The sequence below is a fragment of the Beta vulgaris genome, chromosome 5 (genome assembly GCF_026745355.1).
Source record: "Beta vulgaris subsp. vulgaris cultivar EL10 chromosome 5, EL10.2, whole genome shotgun sequence".
Taxonomy (NCBI): Eukaryota; Viridiplantae; Streptophyta; class Magnoliopsida; order Caryophyllales; family Amaranthaceae; genus Beta; species Beta vulgaris.
Genome location: NC_079206.1, coordinates 61,685,755 through 61,707,867, shown reverse-complemented (window position 1 = coordinate 61,707,867; position 22,113 = coordinate 61,685,755). Strand labels below are relative to the sequence as shown.

The window sequence follows — 22,113 nt, the reverse complement described above, 5'->3', positions numbered from 1 at the left end:
CTTTTTTACAAAAATTATTATAAAAGGTCTTAATTTGCAAAATGTTGTTATAAATTTAAAGGTACTTTTTGACAAATAATCCTTCAAAAAATAGCTAATTGTAATTTCAAAAAGTATTGGATTAGCTGAGAAATTTAAACCCATCTTCAATATTGGAATAGCTGAGAAATTTAAACTTAAACTTGACGACTCACCAAAATCTACCCCAAACGTGATATATTAATGAAGCCCATGTAAGATTCAATCCTGAAATTAATTGGTAAAAGATGAGTAACTTTTTCAAGATTATTAACTTTTTTTGATCGAGCCATGTTAATCGCATTTTCAAGATTATTAACTTTTTTTTTGAAAGATTTAAGATTATTAACTTAATACTTCATTTTAATATGGAACATTCACAATTGCACTTAACAGACTCTTTTTTTTTTTTTTTTTTTTTTTTTGACTGGAACAAACATTACTTTGCTTTCTTGTTTTTTTTCTTCGTCTGAAATCTGAATCCAGCTGCATAACTGAGATTCAATTAATTACATGAGGCCAAAATATCTTTCTTAAAACAAGTTTTTTAATATTGGGCAAGCAACTTAAGAACTGTTTAATGTCTTTTTGATAAATTTTGGTGAATATGTTTCCTTAATTTTGTATTATATGCAAACTGCATAATGCACACAATCCTTGCTACACATGAAATCAACAAAATGCAAGCCACTGGAAATTATCAATAGGGCCAATTTTTTGAACAAGAATTTTGTTGATTATGTTCAAATACACTGTTGATATATGAAGCATTTTCGGATGGATCTTAAGAAGTAGTACTCATGGTGCTAGTAGCGTGCTACAAGTGGTCTCTTGCATAGTTTCATTCATATGTACTATGGCTTGTAAATATTTCTCATACAATGAAAACAATATATTCGTACATATGGATTACCATTTCTCCAAGCATGTACATTAAATGTGCAGAAAGAGAAAAACTTTCACCTACAATTAGGTGGATTAAAGCACTTATATACATTTGATGTGGGTTTTTTGTAAGTAGGTATACTATCCGCGTCTACAAATCTTACCTCTCCTGGGCTGAAAGAAAGATCACTATGCCTGGAAAAATCACGGTTTTACAATTAACAATTTATCATCACAAATGCAAGTTAAAAATGTTAGTGAAATTTTGCATGGATTAGTGACTTATAGTAGCTTGAAGATCAAGTCCGGTTAAACCGGCTTGTAAAACTGTTAAATTGTCAGAATCTGGAGATACCACGATGACAGTGTCTCCAGAGTATTGAGTCTCTAGAATAGACATGAGTTGTGTTACTCGAACAAAGACATCTCCCACGCTCTCATTTGGGGTTCCATCATCAATAGGAGGTGGCTTTATATTGGGAGACACACCATCTGATGCATAAACCTGCATAAGATATAAAATGGTAAACAAAAGATAATTGCATGTACAAGCTAGCCAATATTTTGAATGCATTTTAGAATTTTATGTTACTCAAACTCAAGTACTCGTATTAGACACAAGTATGCATTCAGTTGTGTGACTCAACTATTTTATAGAAGTTTCTGACAATTGAAGCCCAAAATGAAGTATCTGACACTGAATTTGGTCCAGGCAAATAAAAGTGTAAGGTACCGTCAACTGCATTATGCATTATTAAGCTCATTCAATATAGAACTAGTTCAAAATGGAACAGATACCACACCTCTGAAACAGATTCGAGCGCCTTGCCTTCATAAGCCCCAAGCCCACGAGCATCCAAAAAGCTATATTCAGGAACTATGTGGCTACACCAGAACAAAAGAAACAACATATAACCATGTAAATTTAAGAAAGCACACAAACCTACCAATAAAACTTAGATTGATTTAATGGGTAATTCACGCGCTACAAATAAAATTTAATGTAAGGTGAAATCCAACCCAACATTAATAATCATTTCTAATGACCGCCAGACATCCAGTGGGTAGATGTAAAAATCATATTATATAATGAACTTAAAATTAGTCATACTATATACAAAACTAATCTAAATTGAACTCGATTAAGCAAGTTAAGTTGATAACCTACGGGCTTGTTCTCTTAGGCATAAAACAGCTGAACTGAATTGAACTGAATTGAATTGAACTAAACTGAACTGAAATGAAATAAATAGTGATATGTGAGAGTAAAAGTATTGTCCAGAGCTGAACTGAACTGAACTGAAATGAATTGAATTGAACTAAATGAATTGAACTGAAAATAAGCTGGGGAGAATAGGCTCTACCTGCGATCAAGTTTATTAACAGAAGCGATAATCTCAGCAGCTTGGTAAGCTCTTTGAGTGATAGAAGGCCATATCCAACAACTCCCATTACAAGCTCCCAATTTCTTTAATTCCAAAGCTGCCTTCACTGTTTGTCTCTTCCCGTTCTCCGACAACCCGTTATCGACCGATGTTTTCGCCACCGGGTTCGTGTTTATCACCCCCAAGCTCTCGTACTGGGACTCCCCTGCCCTCACCAGAAAATACCTTCATCAAATCAAACCCCACAAAACCAAAATAAATAATTGATCATACTTCTATATTTATATATATAATGTGTTATAACGAAAACAATCAACAAAATAGTAATAACGAATAATGACGCACGGATCTTGTGCTGGGTTATTCGAAGTGCCAGACTACATATTCAAGGCATTCTGACAAAATGAATCCTCAAATTAAACAATGAGAATGAGAATAAGGCTCCGTTTTTTTTGAACTGGGAGAAACTGAACTGAAATTAATTTAACTGAGATACACTTAATTGAACTGAAAATAAGTCCAAAAGAATAGGGCCTAAAACCTGTTAACGAGTCGAAATGGGGGCATTTGGAAGAGGCCACGAGCATGAGCAGGAGAGGGTAAAATGGGAAATTGGGAGGTGAGGAGAGAGAAAGAAGTAGTGATAGAGAGAGAAAGTGAGGTGAGGAGGTGACGACGGTTTATGGAGTTGCAGGATTTTGGGGAGGAAGAGAAGGGATTGATGGTTGTGGTTGTGGTTGTGGTGGTGAAGGAAACTTGGATATTATTGTTACTGACTCCATTATTTTTGTTTTCTTTTACTCGTTTCTTGGTTTGTGAAATTCGGTTTTTTCAGTTTTCTTGAAGAAGGTGCTAAAAAAGTGTCATATTTTTGGGGTTGAAAAATTGGGACCTGGTTGAAATGGGCCTAATGTTAAAATAGTCTACTAATGATGCATCTTGATATATCAGTTTGGCATGAAGATTGGTAATAGGGCTGGGGAAAACTGACCCAACCTGTTTACCGAATACGAACCCGACCTGAAATAAGCGGGTTTGGGTTGAGGATTTTGACCCAATTAAATAAATAGGTCGACCTGATTTTACCGTTTATTTAAACGGGTTAGGTTAAGGTTGAATTTTTGAACCCGAAAATAACCTGATAAGACCCATTAAATAAATTTATATAAGAAAATGATATTTAAAATGGGAAAATTGCTCACAAAAATTTCATAAAAGCTAAAGATCTATTATAAATAATTTATTGAATCATATTCTGATTTTAAGTATAGCTTTTGTACACATATACACTTAGTATTATAAATATTATAAATATTTTTAAAAAAAACTATAATAGATAAATGGGTTAAACGGGTTAAGTGGGTGACCCATTTAATAAGCAGGTCGGGTTAGGGTTGAGCTTTTCGACCCGTCTAATAAACGGGTTAGGTTTGGGTTGATAGAATTTCAACCCGTTTAGCATTGACCCGAACCTGAACCCAACCCAACCTGATCTGTTAACCAGCCCTAATTGGTAATATATACAGGAGAATTGGGCTATGGTCTAACAAGATAAGGCCTTCCTTACCGTTGCTATATTCCAAACATATGGTATTAGGTATCAAGTTCTAAACCTATACCACCTTGATTATATTTTTGAATTTTGATTTCAAACCTATATCACTATATGAACAAAATACTACTTCTTTCTATCTCACCTTATAACATACTTCTATATGCTAATTGTCAGCTTGAGCGATGTCTAGTATTTGTTTTATAGAATGAAATGACTATATTTTTCTAAAGAGCTAAGGTTTACAAATAAAGAGATATAATTAATTGGTAGAATGATGACATTCTTAGGTAAACAGTCAGAAACCAAAACTTGTTAAATATCTTTTTTTTTCAATTGAAAAGAAAGTTTTTAAAAAAAATTTAAAAGAAAGATGATGTGCCACGTCTTAAGTGGCGCCATATCAACACGTGGAGATTAGTGATATGGGTTGAGTTCCAATACTCCATCGGACGTTAGATAATAGTATAAACTAGTTTTTAGGTTCAGGCTACGTTCCGTGTAATGACATTTTTCCATTTATTAATATTTTACTTTAAGAAGATAACACTAAATATGACTTGGTTTAGTGGTTAATGCTTTAATATATGAACTTCAAGTCACGTGATCAAATCTTATGCAAAGCATTACCAAAAAAAAATCTGACCCTCTAGATAAAAGAACTTTTAAAGAGTGTAGAACATGTTAGATAAGTATGTTATGTGATAAAATATATGTTGAATTTAATATCAATAGATTTTTAAAGATGCCTAATCAATCCAAATATGTGGATAAAAGAACAAACTAGAGTTTGGTTTACAAAAAAAAGTCACCTAAGAATAGAGCATTCTAAATGAGTCGATCTTGTTGTATCAAAATTGTTTAGATTCATCTGTAAATCGGCTGAACCCTTTTAACCCTTACCTAAACCGTTAATCAAGCTTGCACATATATATAAACAAAACAAAATCAACCTTGTATATAGAACAACCAGAAACTCGATTTGAATCAAATACGAGCTGTAGTTTAGATGCAGATATTGATTTAGAGTTGTTAACTTCTATTATTTCTGCGAAAGATAATGAACAATTATGTGCGACTATTACTATGGAAGAAGTTAAAGATGCGTTGTTTGATCTTGCCCCTGATAAATCGCCGGGCCCTGATGGGTTCACCCCTTTTTTCTACCAAAAATATTGGTCGCTTGTAGGTAACTCTGTATTTCGGGCGGTTGCGTCTTTTTTCCATTCAAGTAAACTCCTTAAAGAGATAAACCATACTTTTATCACGCTGATCCCAAAGGTGGAAAACCCCGATAATCCTAATCAATTTAGACCCATAAGTCTTTGTTCTACTATGTACAAAATTATCTCTAAAATATTGGCAAATAGAATGAAAATTGTTCTAGGAAAAATAATCCATCCTCTACAGGGAGCTTTTGTTCCAGAAAGATTAATTCAGGACAATATTTTGTTAGCTCACGAAGTTTTCCATTCGTTTAAAAACAAAAAGGGGAGGGAAGGTTGGGTAGCTATTAAGTTAGATATGGAAAAAGCATATGACAGGTTGGAATGGACGTATGTGCTGGCATGTTTACGAAAATTGGGGTTTTGTGAAAAATGGATTAGTTGGGTCGAACAATGTATTACGACTGTTTCTTTTTCTGTGTTGGTTAACGGTATTTCGGGGGAAATGTTTCACCCTTCTAGGGGCATAAGGCAAGGTGATCCTTTGTCTCCGTATCTTTTTATTTTGTGTGCGGAAATGTTGGCTCGATTATTGTTTAAAGCAAGTATTGATCCACCCAAATTAATTGGGGTCACTCTGGGTCATTCCCGGTGTAACATTCCGTTTCTAACCTTTGCTGACGATACTATGATTTTTGCCAAAGCTAAACTTGAGAGCTGTGCTGCTATCAAATCCATTCTCGATAAATATTGTCTCATGTCAGGTCAATTAGTTAATTTTCATAAGTCTGCTTTTTAGTGTACAAACAACACTCCGGAGGATTTAATTTCGTCCTTTCAAAGGGTGTTAAGAATGTCTCATTCTGACTCTTTAGGAAATTATCTAGGCTGTCCTCTAGTTAGTGGTAAGGTGACCAATTCCTCCTTTTCTTTGATTCAAGAAAGGGTTTCTGCCCAGCTAACCAAATGGCGTGCTAACTCTCTTTCGCAGGCCGGTAGAACTGTTTTGATCCAATCCAATCTTGCGGCAAAAGCAAGCTTTCAGATGCAGAGTTTCTCCTTGCCTCCCCTTATTCTTTCTTCCTTGGATCGGTCTTATAGGAATTTTTTATGGAACAAGGATCCTGAGTCTAAAGCTCCTAATTTGATAGGATGGGATAAAGTATGTCTGCCTAAGAAGATGGGTGGATTAGGTTTAAGGAAAGCTAAGATTAATAACCAAGCTCTCCAACTCAAGCTTCTTTGGAAATTAATTAAGATGCCGGATAATTTGTGGGTTAGATTGGTTACTCAAAAATACTTAAAGCGTGATTCTATATTCAGTTACCAACCTAAGACGAATGTCTCGTGGCAATGGCGTAAACTTATGGCCCTCAGAACTCCTTTTAGGACTGGGCTAAGATGGGTAGTAGGGAATGGTAAGGATATTTCTTTCTGGGATGACAATTGGGTTTATGACTCGCCTATTAGTGAGAAATGCTTGCCACGACCAAATTCTGCTCAAATTCAGGTAAGTTTTTTTATTTCCGCAACAGGAATTTGGAACTATGATTTGTTAATTCAGTTTGTTCCTATGACTGTCGTCAAAGATATTTGTGGTATTTTTCTCCCTTCTAATGTTGCTGCGGATAAGGTTGTCTGGGGGCTAACAGCTAATGGGGAATACTCAGTGCAGTCCGGTGCGCGCCTTTTGCAAGATATTAAGTCTGGTACAAACAGCCGTGTGACCTTTGATTGGATCTGGTCTGCAGACATCCCCCCAAAGATCAAATTTTTTCTTTGGAAAATCTGTCAGAACGGCCTTCCCACAAAAAAACGTTTAGAGGTTAGCAACGTCTTTTTACCTTTAGAATGTGTGTTTTGTAATCATCATGCAGAGGATGATCATCATTTGTTTTTCTCTTGCCCATATAGTCAAGATGTTTTTTTTTATACATCTCATTTTCCTTTTTATTCAGATCTCCGGATCTCCCTAGGATGGGTAATTTTATGTGCTTCATAGATTATGTTTGTAATTTAAAAAAAGTAGTTTCTCTGCAGTCTGTTAGTTTTATTACTACTGTCTGGTGGTTTATCTGGTATGCTAGAAATAGTATTATTTTCCGTCAACATTCCATTTCTGCTAGAGCTCTTGCAATTATGATAAAAACGTTTATTCAGAATTGGGAACAGGCTAATAAGGGGTTGAATTTGGATGGTCACCTTTCTTCTCTAGCTAGTAAGAAAGTTTCTCAGAAGGCTCCCAGGAGAGATATTTGTTGGGTTTTGCCTCCCACTAACTATGTTAAAATTAACTTTGATGGTTCTAAGTCTTCTGATGGGAGTTCAGCTTATGGGTTTATTATTAGAGATTCTGTTGGTAACCTCCTGCTTAGTGGAGCTAGTAAGATTGAGCAGTTTAACTCTGTCGTTGTCGCTGAAGCCTGGGGGCTTAGAGAAGGGATTAGGGGTGCTCTATTTTTAGGGGCTAAGAATATTATTGAAGGTGATAACATGTCTGTTATTCAGGCGATTAAGCGCCTTTGGAAAATCCCGTGGGCAATTGAAGCTCTAATTGTTGATGCTGAAAAAGACTTGAGAAAGTTTGAGTCGTATGAAATTCATCATGTGTTTCGTGAAGCTAATATGGCAGCTGATTGGATGGCGAATTATGGGCACTCTACTGCTAATCTTTGTTATTGGTTTGAATCACAAAATGTTATGTTTACCAAAATCATCCGCAAGGATGCTTTAGGGTGGCCTGTCTCGTGGACCCCACCCTAGTTTTTCTTTCTGGCTAAAAAAAAAAAAAAAAAATAGAACAACCAGAAAATAAATCTTAAGAAAAATACTAAAACTATTATAATCCATACTAATAACATTAAATAAGTTGTTATATATAGGGCTGTAAAGACCAGAGTCGGATCGGAATTTGGACCGGTCCTCGGTACACAAGAAACCCGATTTTAGGTTTTCGGTCCGGTCCAAACCAGTAAAATTCCAGTCTGGACGGGTTGGATGGGAATTTACAATAATTTATTAAAAAATAATGTATATGTTAAAAAAAAGTTTTAAAAGTTGACTACTATTTAATACTTTACGATTATTGTTATTAAAATTATTAATTTTTAATATATATAATTTATAAATATGTTTCAATAAAATATTTTTTTTAAAAAAAATAGATTCCGGTCCAACAGGTCCAAAACTGGCCCGGTCCATTTTACGATCCGATCCGAATCGAAATTTTGCCAGTACGGTCCTAATCCACCCGCCTAGTCGGTTCCAGTCCAAAGTTGGACCAGTGCACACCCCTAGTCGTATAGGATTATGGTAGATAAGTTCAACTTCAACCATAACTCCATTAATAAATGGGTTATGCCAAATCAACCTGCTTACTTAAATTGGTTGATATTTTCAACCCAAAGTCGGTAATTTCGTGTTGGATTTGGAGTGACTTGAAGGATCGTGTCATTTTTTACCACCTCTAACTAAGTATAGTTAATAATAAGATAAAGTATATATAGCTTTCATTACATACTATTTCAAAAAATTATCATCAAGACGTGTATGAGATTGATAAGATATCAACATATGTTCTGAATTAAGATCTACATGACCAAACGCTTAAATAAATCTACTCTTTGATAGAGTATAAAATCATTCTTGAGAGTTCGGCCATCAGCTTAAACTTTCGGTTGAGTTGCTCCTTTGACATGGTATCGGAGCCAGCGTGACATAAATGTCACAGGTTCAAATCTCATCCACCCTTCTTTCTAAGTGGGATATTTGGCGCCTGACGTGAGAGAGGCCTGTGCTGCATCCACAATAGTCTAATGCGCTCTCGCGTGACGGGGGATGATAGAGTATAAAACTATTCCTGGGACTCCAGCCATCAGATTAAGCTTTTGGTTGAGTTGGTCCTTTGACACACTTTTTAGGTTTAGTTTATAGAATAATAAAATTTGAAACAACTATAAAGTTTAACTAGTAAGAGTTTGGCTATAATAATAATATAAGTGAAACTATTGGGTCAGACCGTCTGACCCTATATGTTTCGTCGGACGAAGCCGCGAGAACGGTGCCGCTGCTCCTTCTTCATGTTCTTCCTCCGCCGCCGCGCGCCGCTGCTCGTTCTTCCTCCGCCACCTTGTTGTGTCGACGGTGGACGTTCAAGAGAGAAAGATCCAACTGGTGGCAGCCATTGTTGTAGAGGAGAGAGAAATGAGTTCCTCCATACTTGGTTTTTAGTCTCATGTTCAACAGCAACAACAACAACTACTCATGTTCAATAATTCACCATCTCCTCCGTTCAATAATTCACCATCTCCTCCATCAATCAATTGTTTCAGCTTTTCTGATTCTAGATCAGACGGCTTAGGAAGCAACCACAATCACAACAACAACAAAGCAGAGGTTAGTGTTACATGAAAGAATAATAAAACTAAGAATCCATGATACTTGATATGGTAAGTCTACCTGAAAAAACATTAAGACTACTGAAAAAAAATAAAGACCAACTGAAACCCAAGTAAGTCTAACTGAATCACAAGAACTAACTGAAAAAAAAGAAGACTAACTGAAAAAAAATGAAGACTACCTGGAAAAAAATGAAGACTACCTGAAACAAAATGAAGACTACCTGAAAAAATATAAAGACCAACTAAAACCCAAGTAAGTCTAACTGAAGCACAAGAACCAACTGAAAAAAAAGAAGACTAACTGAAAAAAAAATGAAGACTACCTGAAAAAAAATGAAGACTACTTGAAAAAAAATAAAGACCAACTGAAACCCAAGTAAGTCTAACTGAAGCACAAGAACCAACTGAAAAAAAAAGAAGACTACCTGAAAAAAAATGAAGACTACCTAAAAAAAATAAAGACCAACTGAAACCCAAGTAAGTCTAACTGAAGCACAAGTGCTTCTAACTGAAGTGGTCCGACGAGAATATTGTATCGGACTCGTCCGACACAATACGAACTCATAATATAATGACATATAAACTACATTTTTTTCAAGCAATTAGAAACTACATTAGGACCCCTCAAAAAAAAAGAAACTACATTAGGAATTAGGATTGAATTTACTTCATCTGTTTTTTTAATTGCACCATTTCGTATTTGGCACTATTTATCAACCAACTTTAATTTGTTAAGCTATCTTGAATCATTATATAAGAAAAACCATGATCAAGTGAGGTCTTATTAGATTGTCTCAATGCAAGAAACCAAATATCAAATTTTTACTTATATACAACTAAAGATATTAATGTTTGAAGAAGAGTCTCGATAATCGTGTAAAACGAAATGGTGCAGTTAAAAAACAGAGGAAGTATATAATAGTACTCTTTCTTTCTTTGTTCTTGTAATTATTGTGTAACTTTCAAAATAGAAATTATGTAAGAGCAAGTAAAGCTCAGTTTAGTTTCTTTATTTTAATTTGGTTGTATTAGCGTTAGACTGTACTTCCATTTTTACTTAATGCAAATTTTTCCCATTGACAAAATGGAAATTACGATAATAAATAGAAAATTGAGGTAGTATAACATTGAAGAGATTAGAACTTCGTAAAGATAATAAGAAATTAAACAAACTCATGTTGAGGTGATGTGCTCTTCAAGCTAGGCTTGCTACTTCAAAAAATCATAATGTAATGGTACTCTCATCATTTCTATCAAACGAGGAAATTGACTTGCCTTCAAGTTATCACATATATATTGATCAAATCTTTATGTTCCCTCTAGTATCATATAACATGAAAAGAGGAAGTGAACTTTCAGTAAAATTGAAGTTTGCTTCATTTTCTTTCTGTTTGCATTGAGACATCATCATCAATCTTCAGCCTGAAACAGCTCAAAACACTTGAGTAGCTTGGGCCAAATTCATCCTTAGAGCCTTCTTCTTTTTCTATTTTCCTTTTTTTTTTATAACCAAAAAAAGTATGATGGTTACATTTAACTTATTATTGACACATTTATTTAGCCTAAAAAAATACTTGAAATAATTCAAGCAGATGTTTTGAGTTTCGAAATGAATATAGCTTAATGACAAGTACACAAATATTTGTTTCCTATCAAGATTTTGTAATTGAGCAATAAGTTATAGCAAACCTTATGATAGATGTTTTGATTTTCGAAATGAAAATAGCTCATCAATTTGCATTGGAATAACTCATTTAAATGACCTTATATAAGTTATAACAAACTTTATAGTATATGAACGAATGTTTGTTCCGTATCAAGATCTTGTTGCTTAGCAATAAGATTTATTAGTCGATTAAGATCTTGTCAATTAGCAATAAGATTTATTAATCGATTAAGATCTTGTTTATGCAATAAGATATAATAACAAACCTCCCTACATGTTATAACAAACTATATTAGTGTAGCAATTAGTTTCAATGTCTCCTGTTAACTTACTAGTTTTACAGCTTTATGGTTATTACTTATTAAATTAGACTTCTTATAGTGTTACTTATACAACAATCACTCAGTTATGTAATAGTTTGATTATATTTATTCAAAAGAGCTTATAGTATAATGGTATAACTCATGTGAACTTTTTCGAGTTGATAGTGACTGCTTGTTAAATACTCGGTTATTACTTAAAAGTGTCAAATTTTTCAATATTTAGTAAACCATGTAGTATCACATACCTAGAAGTTATGTCGAATATTTACGTATTATTTTTCATATTATTCGTACATTGGTTGATGAAATCTGCAGGCTATATATATTGATATGTGAGTAGGTGACTTTTTTGATGGAATTAGTTTAGTTAACTTTCTCATCACCAATTTCAATTAAAAGCTTTTCTAATTATATATAAAAAATTATATTTGGCTAAAATTTAGATAGCTAAATATGAGATAGAAAATATGTGTACCTGTACGCATAGTATTGTTCTCAAGAAATAAAAACTTAGTTTAATATAATTTAGCCAAATTGTTTTACTCCGCTTATATAAAAGAATTAATATGATGTTTGTTTCGATTGACTACACCCATGCTTTTCAGAAAGAAAATTATTTGTAATATCAATTGTTAGTATTTTCTTGGGAAATTGGAAATGCTTATTTCAATCATAAAAATAGAAAAAAAAAAACATTAATAAAGTACCACAGTGATTATTTACATAAGAAAACCAATCAAAATGTCAAAAAAAAAAAACATACAATCAAGAATATATGTTACTACATTTCTCCTTGTTGATAAAAAAAAATGATGCATTATAATTTGTGACAAAAAAAATTCTCCGATCTCCGGTTTATAATTTATAAGTTATTAATTATTACATCATTAATTACATTGAAATATGTTAATTCAATATATGCTTTGTTTAAGTGAAATTGATTGTATTTGGCCAACTTGTTTGAATTAAAGCAGGATACCATTATAGTATGACATATACTCCTAAATTAAGATATAAAAGCATGAAACTTTTACCATATTTGATCAATCCGAACAAATAGAACAGTCCCATAGACATCATTGATGATGAAAAAGAGTTGATTTAAATATGACATCCTAGAAGTTGATTCTCTTGACTTTCATGTATCCAAAGGTGTGAAGTTTGAGTAACATCCAAGTTATCTTAGTTGCTCAGTTCATACACATGCAAATATGGGAGTAGTTAAGTTGTTTGTGCTGCTTTGAGTTGATTTAGGAAGTTAGGGACCCCGTAATCTTTTGAATTTACAAATTATTAATTACAAATGGTAAGTATTACTTTTTAATTGTGTGAATTACTTATAAGTGCAAGAACTAAGTTCGGATTGGCGTCTAATAGTAAGATGTTAAAATGGCATCTCACAAAATTCTTAGTACCAAAGTTAAGTCAAAGTCAAAATCAAAGTAACTCTTACTTGGTACCAAAGTGTAAGTTTGGTACACCAAAGTTACTTTTGGTACCAAATAATTCTATTTTGGTACCACTTCGACTTAGTTTTGGTACCAAAAATTTTGTGAGATGTCAAAATGGATCTTATTATTAGTTACCAATACTGTCTCGCAAGAACTAATCATACTTCTCATTCGACCTATATACTTACTTCTAAGTTCTAATTGTCGTGACTATAATATATTAATAATTTTAGAGGTATTATTACCCTCATATTTTGTACAACTATACCACCATACTTTTTTATGCTCTTCCTTATATAGATATGACAGGTTGGTATAATTTCGTGCATACCGTATTTTTCCCGGTTAGAGCGGGTATGGGTATTTTGGTGGGTAGTTTATGATCTCCTCCTCCTCCTCCTTAAATGGGTTTGAGGTGGATGTAATATAGGTGGTGAGCGGGTATAGATGGCTAGTGGATGTCCAATTAGGTGTTGGATTAGATGTAATTTAGGTTTGTACCCACATAAATGAGTATGAATGTAGATTTGTACCCGACCCGACATGAGTAATGGGTGAATGATGAGTATGGTTATAAAGGAAGGGGCATCTACATTTGACCCGCATGATTAATATCCCTATAACCTCAAATACCTTTAATATAAACTCCTAAAATAAACCCAACAATTTGGATAGGGCTCGGGTTCGGGTTCTGATAACCCATAATAGGGTACATCTCACCTTTGTTTGTTTGCAACAAATTTAAGAGTACCTTAACACACCCCAGTTGAACAACTACATAGTAATAGATATATTCATTTTCATAGAAGAATATCATGTGTACATATCTTTAGAGCTCTACATTTTCTGAAAAATGACAACGGCAACGCTGTTGCATTACAAGTATTTCAAGGTGCACTTATTTGTACAAAATGTATCAATACCAGAGCCACCAACAATGCTTGATTACATTCACCGATCTTCCCCAACATGGAAAACCATTCTTTTCGACCTGTTTATAAAATTATTCTCCCTACAGATGTTCAGGCAGATAAATGTATCGCTAAATAAGACAGAGAGGAGATAAAAGAAGGAAATAAATTAAGCAAGGAGGGCAAGAAAAGAAACTATGCACAATTCTTAGACTTGAATAGGTTGATATAAATTGTCGGTAGTTTTAGACAGGGACGGGACTCAAGCCTGAGGACGTCTGCAAACTAGCAGCATAATCGCGTGCCCACAGGTCATAATGTACGATTTCTTCCAATGAAGGCGATGTCACCAACTCGTTCCGATGTTTATCGCATGTTAGCTCTACAATCTTGAAGATATCTAGATAGCTTATCCTGTAAGGATAAAACCCAATGATGAGCATTAACTATGAAGAGCTTTACGCAAGGAGCGCTTAGCAAGTTGAGATACCACTACTTAATAAGCAATTATCATCAAGAAGCAAGCTTTTCAAATATGCAATGCTGAACATATTTCCCCCCTACATATAAAGGAGATAAAGAAAGAAAACCACATCGAATCCATTTTCTCTTCAACTTATTTTATGAACTTATTACTTATTGTTATTTAAATCAAACTAGACTAGACCAGAAAGATTCAAAGCAGACCAGAGATGTTCAGTCTAAACCAAACTACAAAGATTCACACCAACCTAGACCAACCACCTCAAAGTAAAAAGATTTTGTCCAATCTAGACCTAAACTTATAAATTTATATCACAACACCTTATTTCACTATTTCAGGTGAGGAGAGCATGGGCTAGTGCAAATGTTTGCAACCTAACACCTAAGCCCTAACTAGTCAAACTCATACATTGTGTTACCAAGCATGAAATACACTGGTCGGATAATGCTAATAACATTATCCTTACCAAGGTTACCATTCTAGATCAATTCAATAATTCTGATTTTCGGGAAATGCATGAGCAACATACAAGAGGAGCAATCTTAATCGTGATTAATATATGATAAAAAGACGTGCCACCCCTATCCAAATCAAATTGTCACATCAAGGAGTTCAAATTCCACTTCAAGAAGCTTGCATTAGAACTTTAGAAGTCCTCAATACACTGTACTTTGAAGTGTTTTTGCTAGCCATAACCCTTAGGAATTAGGATGGTTAAGCACAAGATATATATGTATCCCAACATGGTATTAACTATTAAGTTCAAAAATTTCATGATAGGAATACCCCCTTTTGGTGTTGAGTATTAGTTTATTTTTCGTCGTCTTTCTTTTAGCTTCTTATAAATAGCTCTAGGGTTATATTTGGGACTTTTATTTAGAAAAAGGGGATTCACTGAAATGATTCAAAAGACAAATCTCAAGGTGAAATTAACATAAAATTAACATACTTCTCGTCTATGAACAGCTCTACGGCTTTCTCATTAGCTGCACTAAGAACCCCTGTCATAGTGCCTCCAGCACGTCCTGCGGCATAGGCCAAATTCATAGATGGGTACTTCTCATTGTCAGGAGCTCTAAATGTCAAGGAACCGAGCCTGCAATATTGGTTTCGATATGTCAATTTGACTTTCAAAAAACCAACTAAGAACAAGTAATCATATCTCATCAGTCATAATCGTAGTCAATACTTACTTGCAGAGATCAAGGCGTGGCCAAGTTATCTCAGAGCAGTATATTCTCTCTGGCCATGACATTGTGTACAATATAGGCAATCGCATATCAGGCCAACCCAGTTGTGCAAGAACTGATGAATCCTGTCATGGCAGAGGTTTATGGAAAATCAGGGATATTGAAGACAATTAATACAGCATCTTGCGCTTTCCATATAATTTCAAAGAATGAAACTAACTATAACTTTCTAATCCTTCTGAATCACCTAAAAGTACCTAATTTCTACTTTGAGATGTTCCAATATGGCACTCGTAGATGCTTAATATGCATCACTTCACTAATTATCAGTACTATTGATCAAATCTTTGACATGCATGACATTGTCAACTAAGACACCCACATTGATATGAGGAACACTGAAGACATCTTATATAGGAGAAATATGGCACATCATGTAGGGAAAAGCTTTGACAGCATCAACTGATCTGCCTCAATATCCTGAAAAAAGCTATGCCCACAGTCTGCATTGGACCGAAATCCTAATCACCGAGTACAAAACATAAAATGACACTTAGAATGGGACAAACCTGTGTTTCAACCATCGAATGGATGATTGACTGTGGATGGATCACGATCTCAATGTCATCATATTCAGCCCCGAACAAGTAATGGGCCTCAATAACTTCTAGACCCTGTCAATATTGTAACATAAGAAAATATTACTATTAAGACCACAGGTTATGCTCCCATCTTTATCTTCTCTCTTTTCCACACGTCGATTTTGGAAAGCATATATAAACAACGGTGGTCCGTACAATGGCAGCCAAGAACAGACCTTGTTGAACAAGGTGGCAGAATCCACCGTAATCTTCTTCCCCATGCTCCAATTAGGATGTTTCAAAGCATCTGCTACCTTAGCTTCTTTTAGTTTCTCGACAGGCCAATCCCTTCAAAACAAAAAAAAAACAAAAAAAAGGAGCAACTAGACTAAGTATCAGCAAGTAATTACAAAAATGTCGGATCTATCCATCTCCCTCACAAACCTGAATGCTCCACCAGATGCAGTCAAAATGATACGTCTAAGAGATCCCTCTGTTAATCCTTGGATACACTGAAAAAGAAAAGCCTGTTCTTAGTTGACTTCTTAACAGATACATGACAGATAAAGATCCAAAATCCAAAAATTGTTTGAAAACATGAATCAGCCATTAAATAACACAATAAAGTATCTCCATATAGAATTATGTCCACAAGCAACAGCAGCGGCTTACCTGAAATATAGCAGAATGTTCAGAATCAGCTGGCAGAATCTTCACGTTATGCTTGTGTGCAAGCGGAAGCACAAAAGGACCACCAGCAATGAGGGTCTCCTTATTGGCTAAGGCTATGTCTTTGCCTGCTTCTATTGCAGCCACTGTAGGCTAAAAGAAAGAAAACCCGTAAAACCTCAGAGCTACAAAGCTGTTTGTTTAAGTTGGTCCAAGAAATTATTTTAAGATATATGAGACATTTATAATTAGTATTTTCACCTTCAGCCCCGCACAGCCAACTATTCCTGTAACTACTGTAGCAGCATCTGGGTGGCGTGCAACCTGAAATTACAGCAGGCAGTTACCGTTTAAAATTTTATTTGAATACTGATGCAACGACCAGAGGAATTGAATCCATTATTACCTCAACTACGCCTTCTTCTCCTGGAATAATTTCTGGCTTGTACTCAGCATCAGCTATAGCTTCTCGGAGTTCACCAAGTAAGGCCTCATTTCTGACGGCAACTAATTCAGGTTTAAACCTCTTGATCTGAGAATCATAACCATGAATACTAACTAAGAGATAGGATGTAGGACTTGGGCACCCAGCAAGATTGGGTTAAATTACTCCTGGAGCTAATTATTCCGTTACCAGTGTGCTAATACTTGTTAAAGTTGTTTTACATGCAATTTAGGTTTCATATCTTGAAGGGCTCATAATGCAACCCGTAGGTTAAAGTAACACACACTAAGCCATATTTTATGGGAAAAAAAAAATCCCTGAGCCATTGGATCACTTCAAACAACATACATTTCTATATTACATTTAGTATTGAGTTGCAAGTTTAAGAAATTTGATGCCTCTGAATTGAGATTGCATCAAGAAAACATCTTGGCCATGGCATAAATTTCAAAATATAAAAAAAGTTTCCATCTTTCACACTGACTGTAAGTGGCATATTAGCAGAAAAGAGAAAAGGTAATGATGATGATCAACATAGTTCATAGACTGATACCTGGTCAGCGAGGAGAGTCACATTGGAACCAGCAGCAAGAGCTACAATTCTAAACTTATCTGGATTCTCTGCAACAATGTCTAGTGTCTGCAGAGCACCAAGTCTTAATTAGAAGATGGCAGATGATTGAAGTCTCAGATGTCAAAACTAAAACATCTAATCTCATCAAGCATATCAGGTATACCTGAGTACCAATAGAACCAGTAGATCCAACAATAGAAATAGGCTTCGGACCATCCCAAGCCTTCCGACCAGGCTCCACTACTGCTCGTCCAGGCCAGGCTGGAGGTGGTGCCTGAGCTGATTGAGCAGAACAACAGATCTTTCTGCTAAGCGTTTGTATGTCCTTCCTTTTCCAAGAGAAATTACCTAAAAGTACATAAGAGTCAAAACTCAATTATGCACCAAGGACAGCAATATGGTGTCACGTACTCACTTCACAACAAGAGTCCTGATGTATTGAGCAGAAATTAATACTATGATGGCACTTGAAAGCAGATCAGGATAACAGTGCAATGGACCTAGATTTTCATTGTCTATCAATAATCTAATGAGCTGTCTTTATGTGTAACTTGTAGTGTTACTTTGCTAGGAACCAACTCAACTAAACAAGAGATATGCCCACTACTTATTGAGAATTCCTGAAATTATAGTGAACACTAGTTTGAAGTGCGCGTCAGAAACCTGCTAGAGCACGTGAAATCAGGAAAAAAGATGGTTGGGCAAAGGATCTCAGGTGATTATAAAAATCAAAATTTGCACGAAAACCTTGAGTTATCTTTACCTAAATAAATGATGCAAACTTGACTGTAAAGGACTTGAGGAACTGAAACCCAAGAGGTGTGAATCAGGCATGAGCGAATGTTAAGTAGGATTGGCATAGGGCAACTAAGAGAAGGCATCAGCAGCTGTAGACTTAAAAAGAGAGATGTAAAGGGTGGCCTAAAATGAAAAACACATTCCTTAAATGATTTTTGATACGTATAAACAAAATATTATTTGCTGGCAAATACATACAATTATACTCAGGTAATTGAGTTCAACTGGTAGAAGTGCTTGATCCCTAAAGTTCTGTGTACTACACTAACATTCTAACAATATGCTCTATAGAACCACAAAGAGTCAAAAAATAGCACAACAACAAAACGATTGACCCTAAGAAGTATTATTTTAGAGAGGCTTCCCCAAGTCCACAGAAAACACTATATATCCCTTATCAAGCTACACATTTCGACTAGTAACGATAAATGCAGCAAAACACTCAATACACATTAGACCCAAGCCTTCACTAGTAGGTATAAACTCTAAAAATCCTGGAAATTCTTAATGTATTAACAGCTTCCCATTTTTAGGGTGCATTCTCTTCACCTGAATTGACTGAAGTAATCGAAAATTATTTTTGTAACTCATTGGAACTTATATAAACGTAAACTTCAAAGGGGAAGAGAATGCACCCTTAGTAAATGCGTTTTTACTATGAAGCTTAAAATCCTTAGTATAACTTACCTGAGATTAAAATCCTGCTGAATTCTTATAGTTGATGACTACAATATCCAATTGTCCTTAAAACCATGTTGATAAAGCCTCTATTAGCAGTCCTCAAATGGATTAAAAAGTAAGGCTTGGAAACTAGGCAGGGTTCCATAATGAAAAAATGAAAAAGTTGAGACCTTCCAAAATGGAATTTTTGACTATTAGCTTAGAATAACTCAGGCTTAAAGAGCACTAAAGCATGGTCAACCTAAAATTCCAATCAAAATTCTAGGCTTAGTGATAAAAAGAGTCTGCAGAAAAATATTCCCAACATAATAGCATATTAAACTAGGTTTACTTGCAATACTTTACACCCAACTCCTTATCAGCAAAGAAATTAGTGCAAAAAAGTAACAAAAAGTCAAAAATTCTTAATACCCAGATCACTAAAACAGTAGCAGAATCAAGAAATTCCATTCCAACAGAAAAAATTGAACAAAAACACAAAATCATATATAGCTAAACCGAAGTTTAAAGACAGAGGGAAAAAAAGGTTATACCTTTAAGTTTATGATGTTGAGTAGAATTAGAGGAATCCAAAAATGAGACTGCTCTTATCTCTACTGTTGACAGAAAATTTAGAGCCATTAAAACTCTGCTTCAAACTGTGCACCCAGAAAATATATTGAACTAAAGAATTGATTTTTAGTTGAATTACAATGCTATTAGCAATAGAAATTCCTTTGATAAATGCCCACTAAATCAAATATATAGGGGTGACAATTGACAAAAAAGGTAATGAAAATAAGAGAGAAACGTTAATGGGGCGGTGTTTTTAAGTAGAAAATGTAAGAAAGAATAGGCAAAGATAAGAATAAGATCATAGGAGAGCACCTATAGGCAAATAGTAGTATTATCAGTTGATGGCCCAGCCAAAAACAAAAGAGAAAAAATGTGATAAACGGAAAATCAGAAGAAAATAAAACAAATTTGGATTAGTGGACGTAATTTTGCAGCATCAATCAACATGCGGTCTTTGCCTCACAAATCAGTCTTTCCCATTTTAACTGTTTTGCACTCTTTTAATGCGGAATTTGGAAATGATGATTATTTTTCTTAATAGGGAGATTATTATTTTTTTGGGTGAGGTACAAAGAAAGTTAAGAGAATCTTCTCATATCTATTACTTCCTTCATTTCATATTACTCGCTACACTTCTCCATTCACGAACTATTAGGTAATTTTTGGAGAAGAGAGAGGTAGGGACTAAAAAGAAAAGGGACTCATGTGAGAGAAGAGGATAAAGAGAGTTTATTGCCTAAAAAAAAATGTGTAGCAAGTAATGTTAAATTTTAATGAAAAGTGTAGCGAGTATTATAAAACGGAGGAAGTAAAAAAGTTGTGTAAAACAACTTATAGTATAATGTAGAAGGTATGTACAAGGTTCCAACCACCTCTGAATCATCTCAAAGCATTCAAAATGTCCTTGAAAAAGTTTGAGTTTCAATCAACATTGTGTTCGAAATATTTCATAAATAGACGTGATTAGTTGAATTTGAAGGTCATATTACACGCTTTTAGAATTTTCATTTAGCCCGAGCAACAAGTCTCATGAGATGCATCTAGGGGTCATAGAAGGCCATGTGAGAGCATATCCACGATTTCGAACGAGTGTATGATGGAAAATGAAGGTCTTTGAGTGTATGATGGAAAATGAAGGTCTTTGAAGCTATTTTAAGGTTGACCAAAAATATTTAAAACAACCTATATAAGAAAAATTAAGTCAATATAGAGGGTTTCAACCACTCGAAAATCATCCCAAGGCATTCCAATATCAACTTGTCCGAAAAAGTCTGAAAAAGCTCCAAAATACACGCTTCTGAGACCTTCCCAGAGCTTAGAAAATAGAGCTTGTAGGATGTATCATAGGGTCATATGACACCATTCAAAAGCAAATTCATGAGTTAAAAATGAGCATAGGGTAGATGATGGAGGTTTTCAAAGCTATTTTATGGTTAAATGGAAACATACCTCCTCTATTTCAAAATACTTGGCACACTTTATCGGACACCTTTTTTTTTTTTTTTTTTTTTAATAGGAAAGGAAAAAACTAAGGTGGGTCCCAAGATTTGGGCCACCCTAAAGCATCCTTACGGATGATTAAAGCAAAGGATAAATCAGGAACATCAAACCAGTAAGTGGTGAGGGCCGTCACTTGACCACGATGCGCCATCCAGTCCGCAGCCATATTCGCTTCCCTGAAAACATGATAAATGTGAACCTCATCAAAATTAGCAAGCTCCTGTTCTGTATCTAAAATAATGGACTTGATCATCCAAGGAATTTTCCACAGTTTTCTAATTGAATTGATGACAACCATGTTATCACCTTCAACAATAATATTTGAGATGCCCAGAGACTTTGCCCCTCTAATACCTTCCCGCAACCCCTTGGCCTCCGCCAACAGAATGGAATCTGACTTATCAAGACTACCAGCCCCACACAGCATAATTTTTCCTTCCTCATCACGAATGACAAACCCAAAGGCCGCTTGTCCATTGGAGAGTTTAGACCCATCAAAATTCATCTTATAAAACCCCCGGGGAGGGGGGGACCAAGCGGCATTGGTTCGCAGCATCGACTTCTGACGGGGCGTAGACACAGGATTTAACTGGGACTCAAGGTCAGAAGACATATTATTTTCAGAACGCAGATTTGACACATAGTTTTTTATCATCATACTAGCCTTTCTAGGTGAACAACTCTCCTGCCTAAAAATAGCCCCATTCCGAATATACCAAATAAACCACCAAACAATAACAGAATTCTCAAACTGAAGAGTTGAGAGAGAATTTTTTAATCGTATTAAAAAATCAAAAAAATTCTCATTCTGCCCAATAATAGGAGGAGGGCTCCACTGAAGCACGGACTGGAGATCAGAGAAGACATCTACAGCAAAAG

The 22,113-nt window shown here is 35.0% G+C and overlaps 2 protein-coding genes across 2 annotated transcripts; both read right to left on the bottom strand.

The window, feature by feature from the left end:
* Positions 1-875: 875 nt before the first annotated feature.
* LOC104894274 (uncharacterized) lies at positions 876-2,963 on the bottom strand. The gene is made up of 4 exons (XM_057395253.1): positions 2,830-2,963; positions 2,268-2,493; positions 1,707-1,788; positions 876-1,408 (listed from the first exon to the last, which is right to left on the bottom strand). The coding sequence occupies exons 1-4, from the start codon at positions 2,873-2,875 to the stop codon at positions 1,178-1,180; spliced, it is 585 nt and encodes a 194-aa protein (XP_057251236.1). The 5' UTR covers positions 2,876-2,963; the 3' UTR covers positions 876-1,177.
* Positions 2,964-13,612: 10,649 nt separating this feature from the next.
* Positions 13,613-20,036, bottom strand: LOC104894273 (1-deoxy-D-xylulose 5-phosphate reductoisomerase, chloroplastic). Its single transcript, XM_010680461.4, has 12 exons — positions 19,713-20,036; positions 17,864-18,048; positions 17,680-17,766; positions 17,088-17,213; positions 16,943-17,005; positions 16,685-16,834; positions 16,457-16,524; positions 16,249-16,360; positions 16,001-16,105; positions 15,435-15,556; positions 15,191-15,337; positions 13,613-14,171 (listed from the first exon to the last, which is right to left on the bottom strand). Exons 1-12 carry the CDS (start codon positions 19,798-19,800, stop codon positions 14,003-14,005), a joined length of 1,422 nt encoding a protein of 473 aa, XP_010678763.2. The 5' UTR covers positions 19,801-20,036; the 3' UTR covers positions 13,613-14,002.
* Between the last annotated feature and the right edge of the window lie 2,077 nt (positions 20,037-22,113).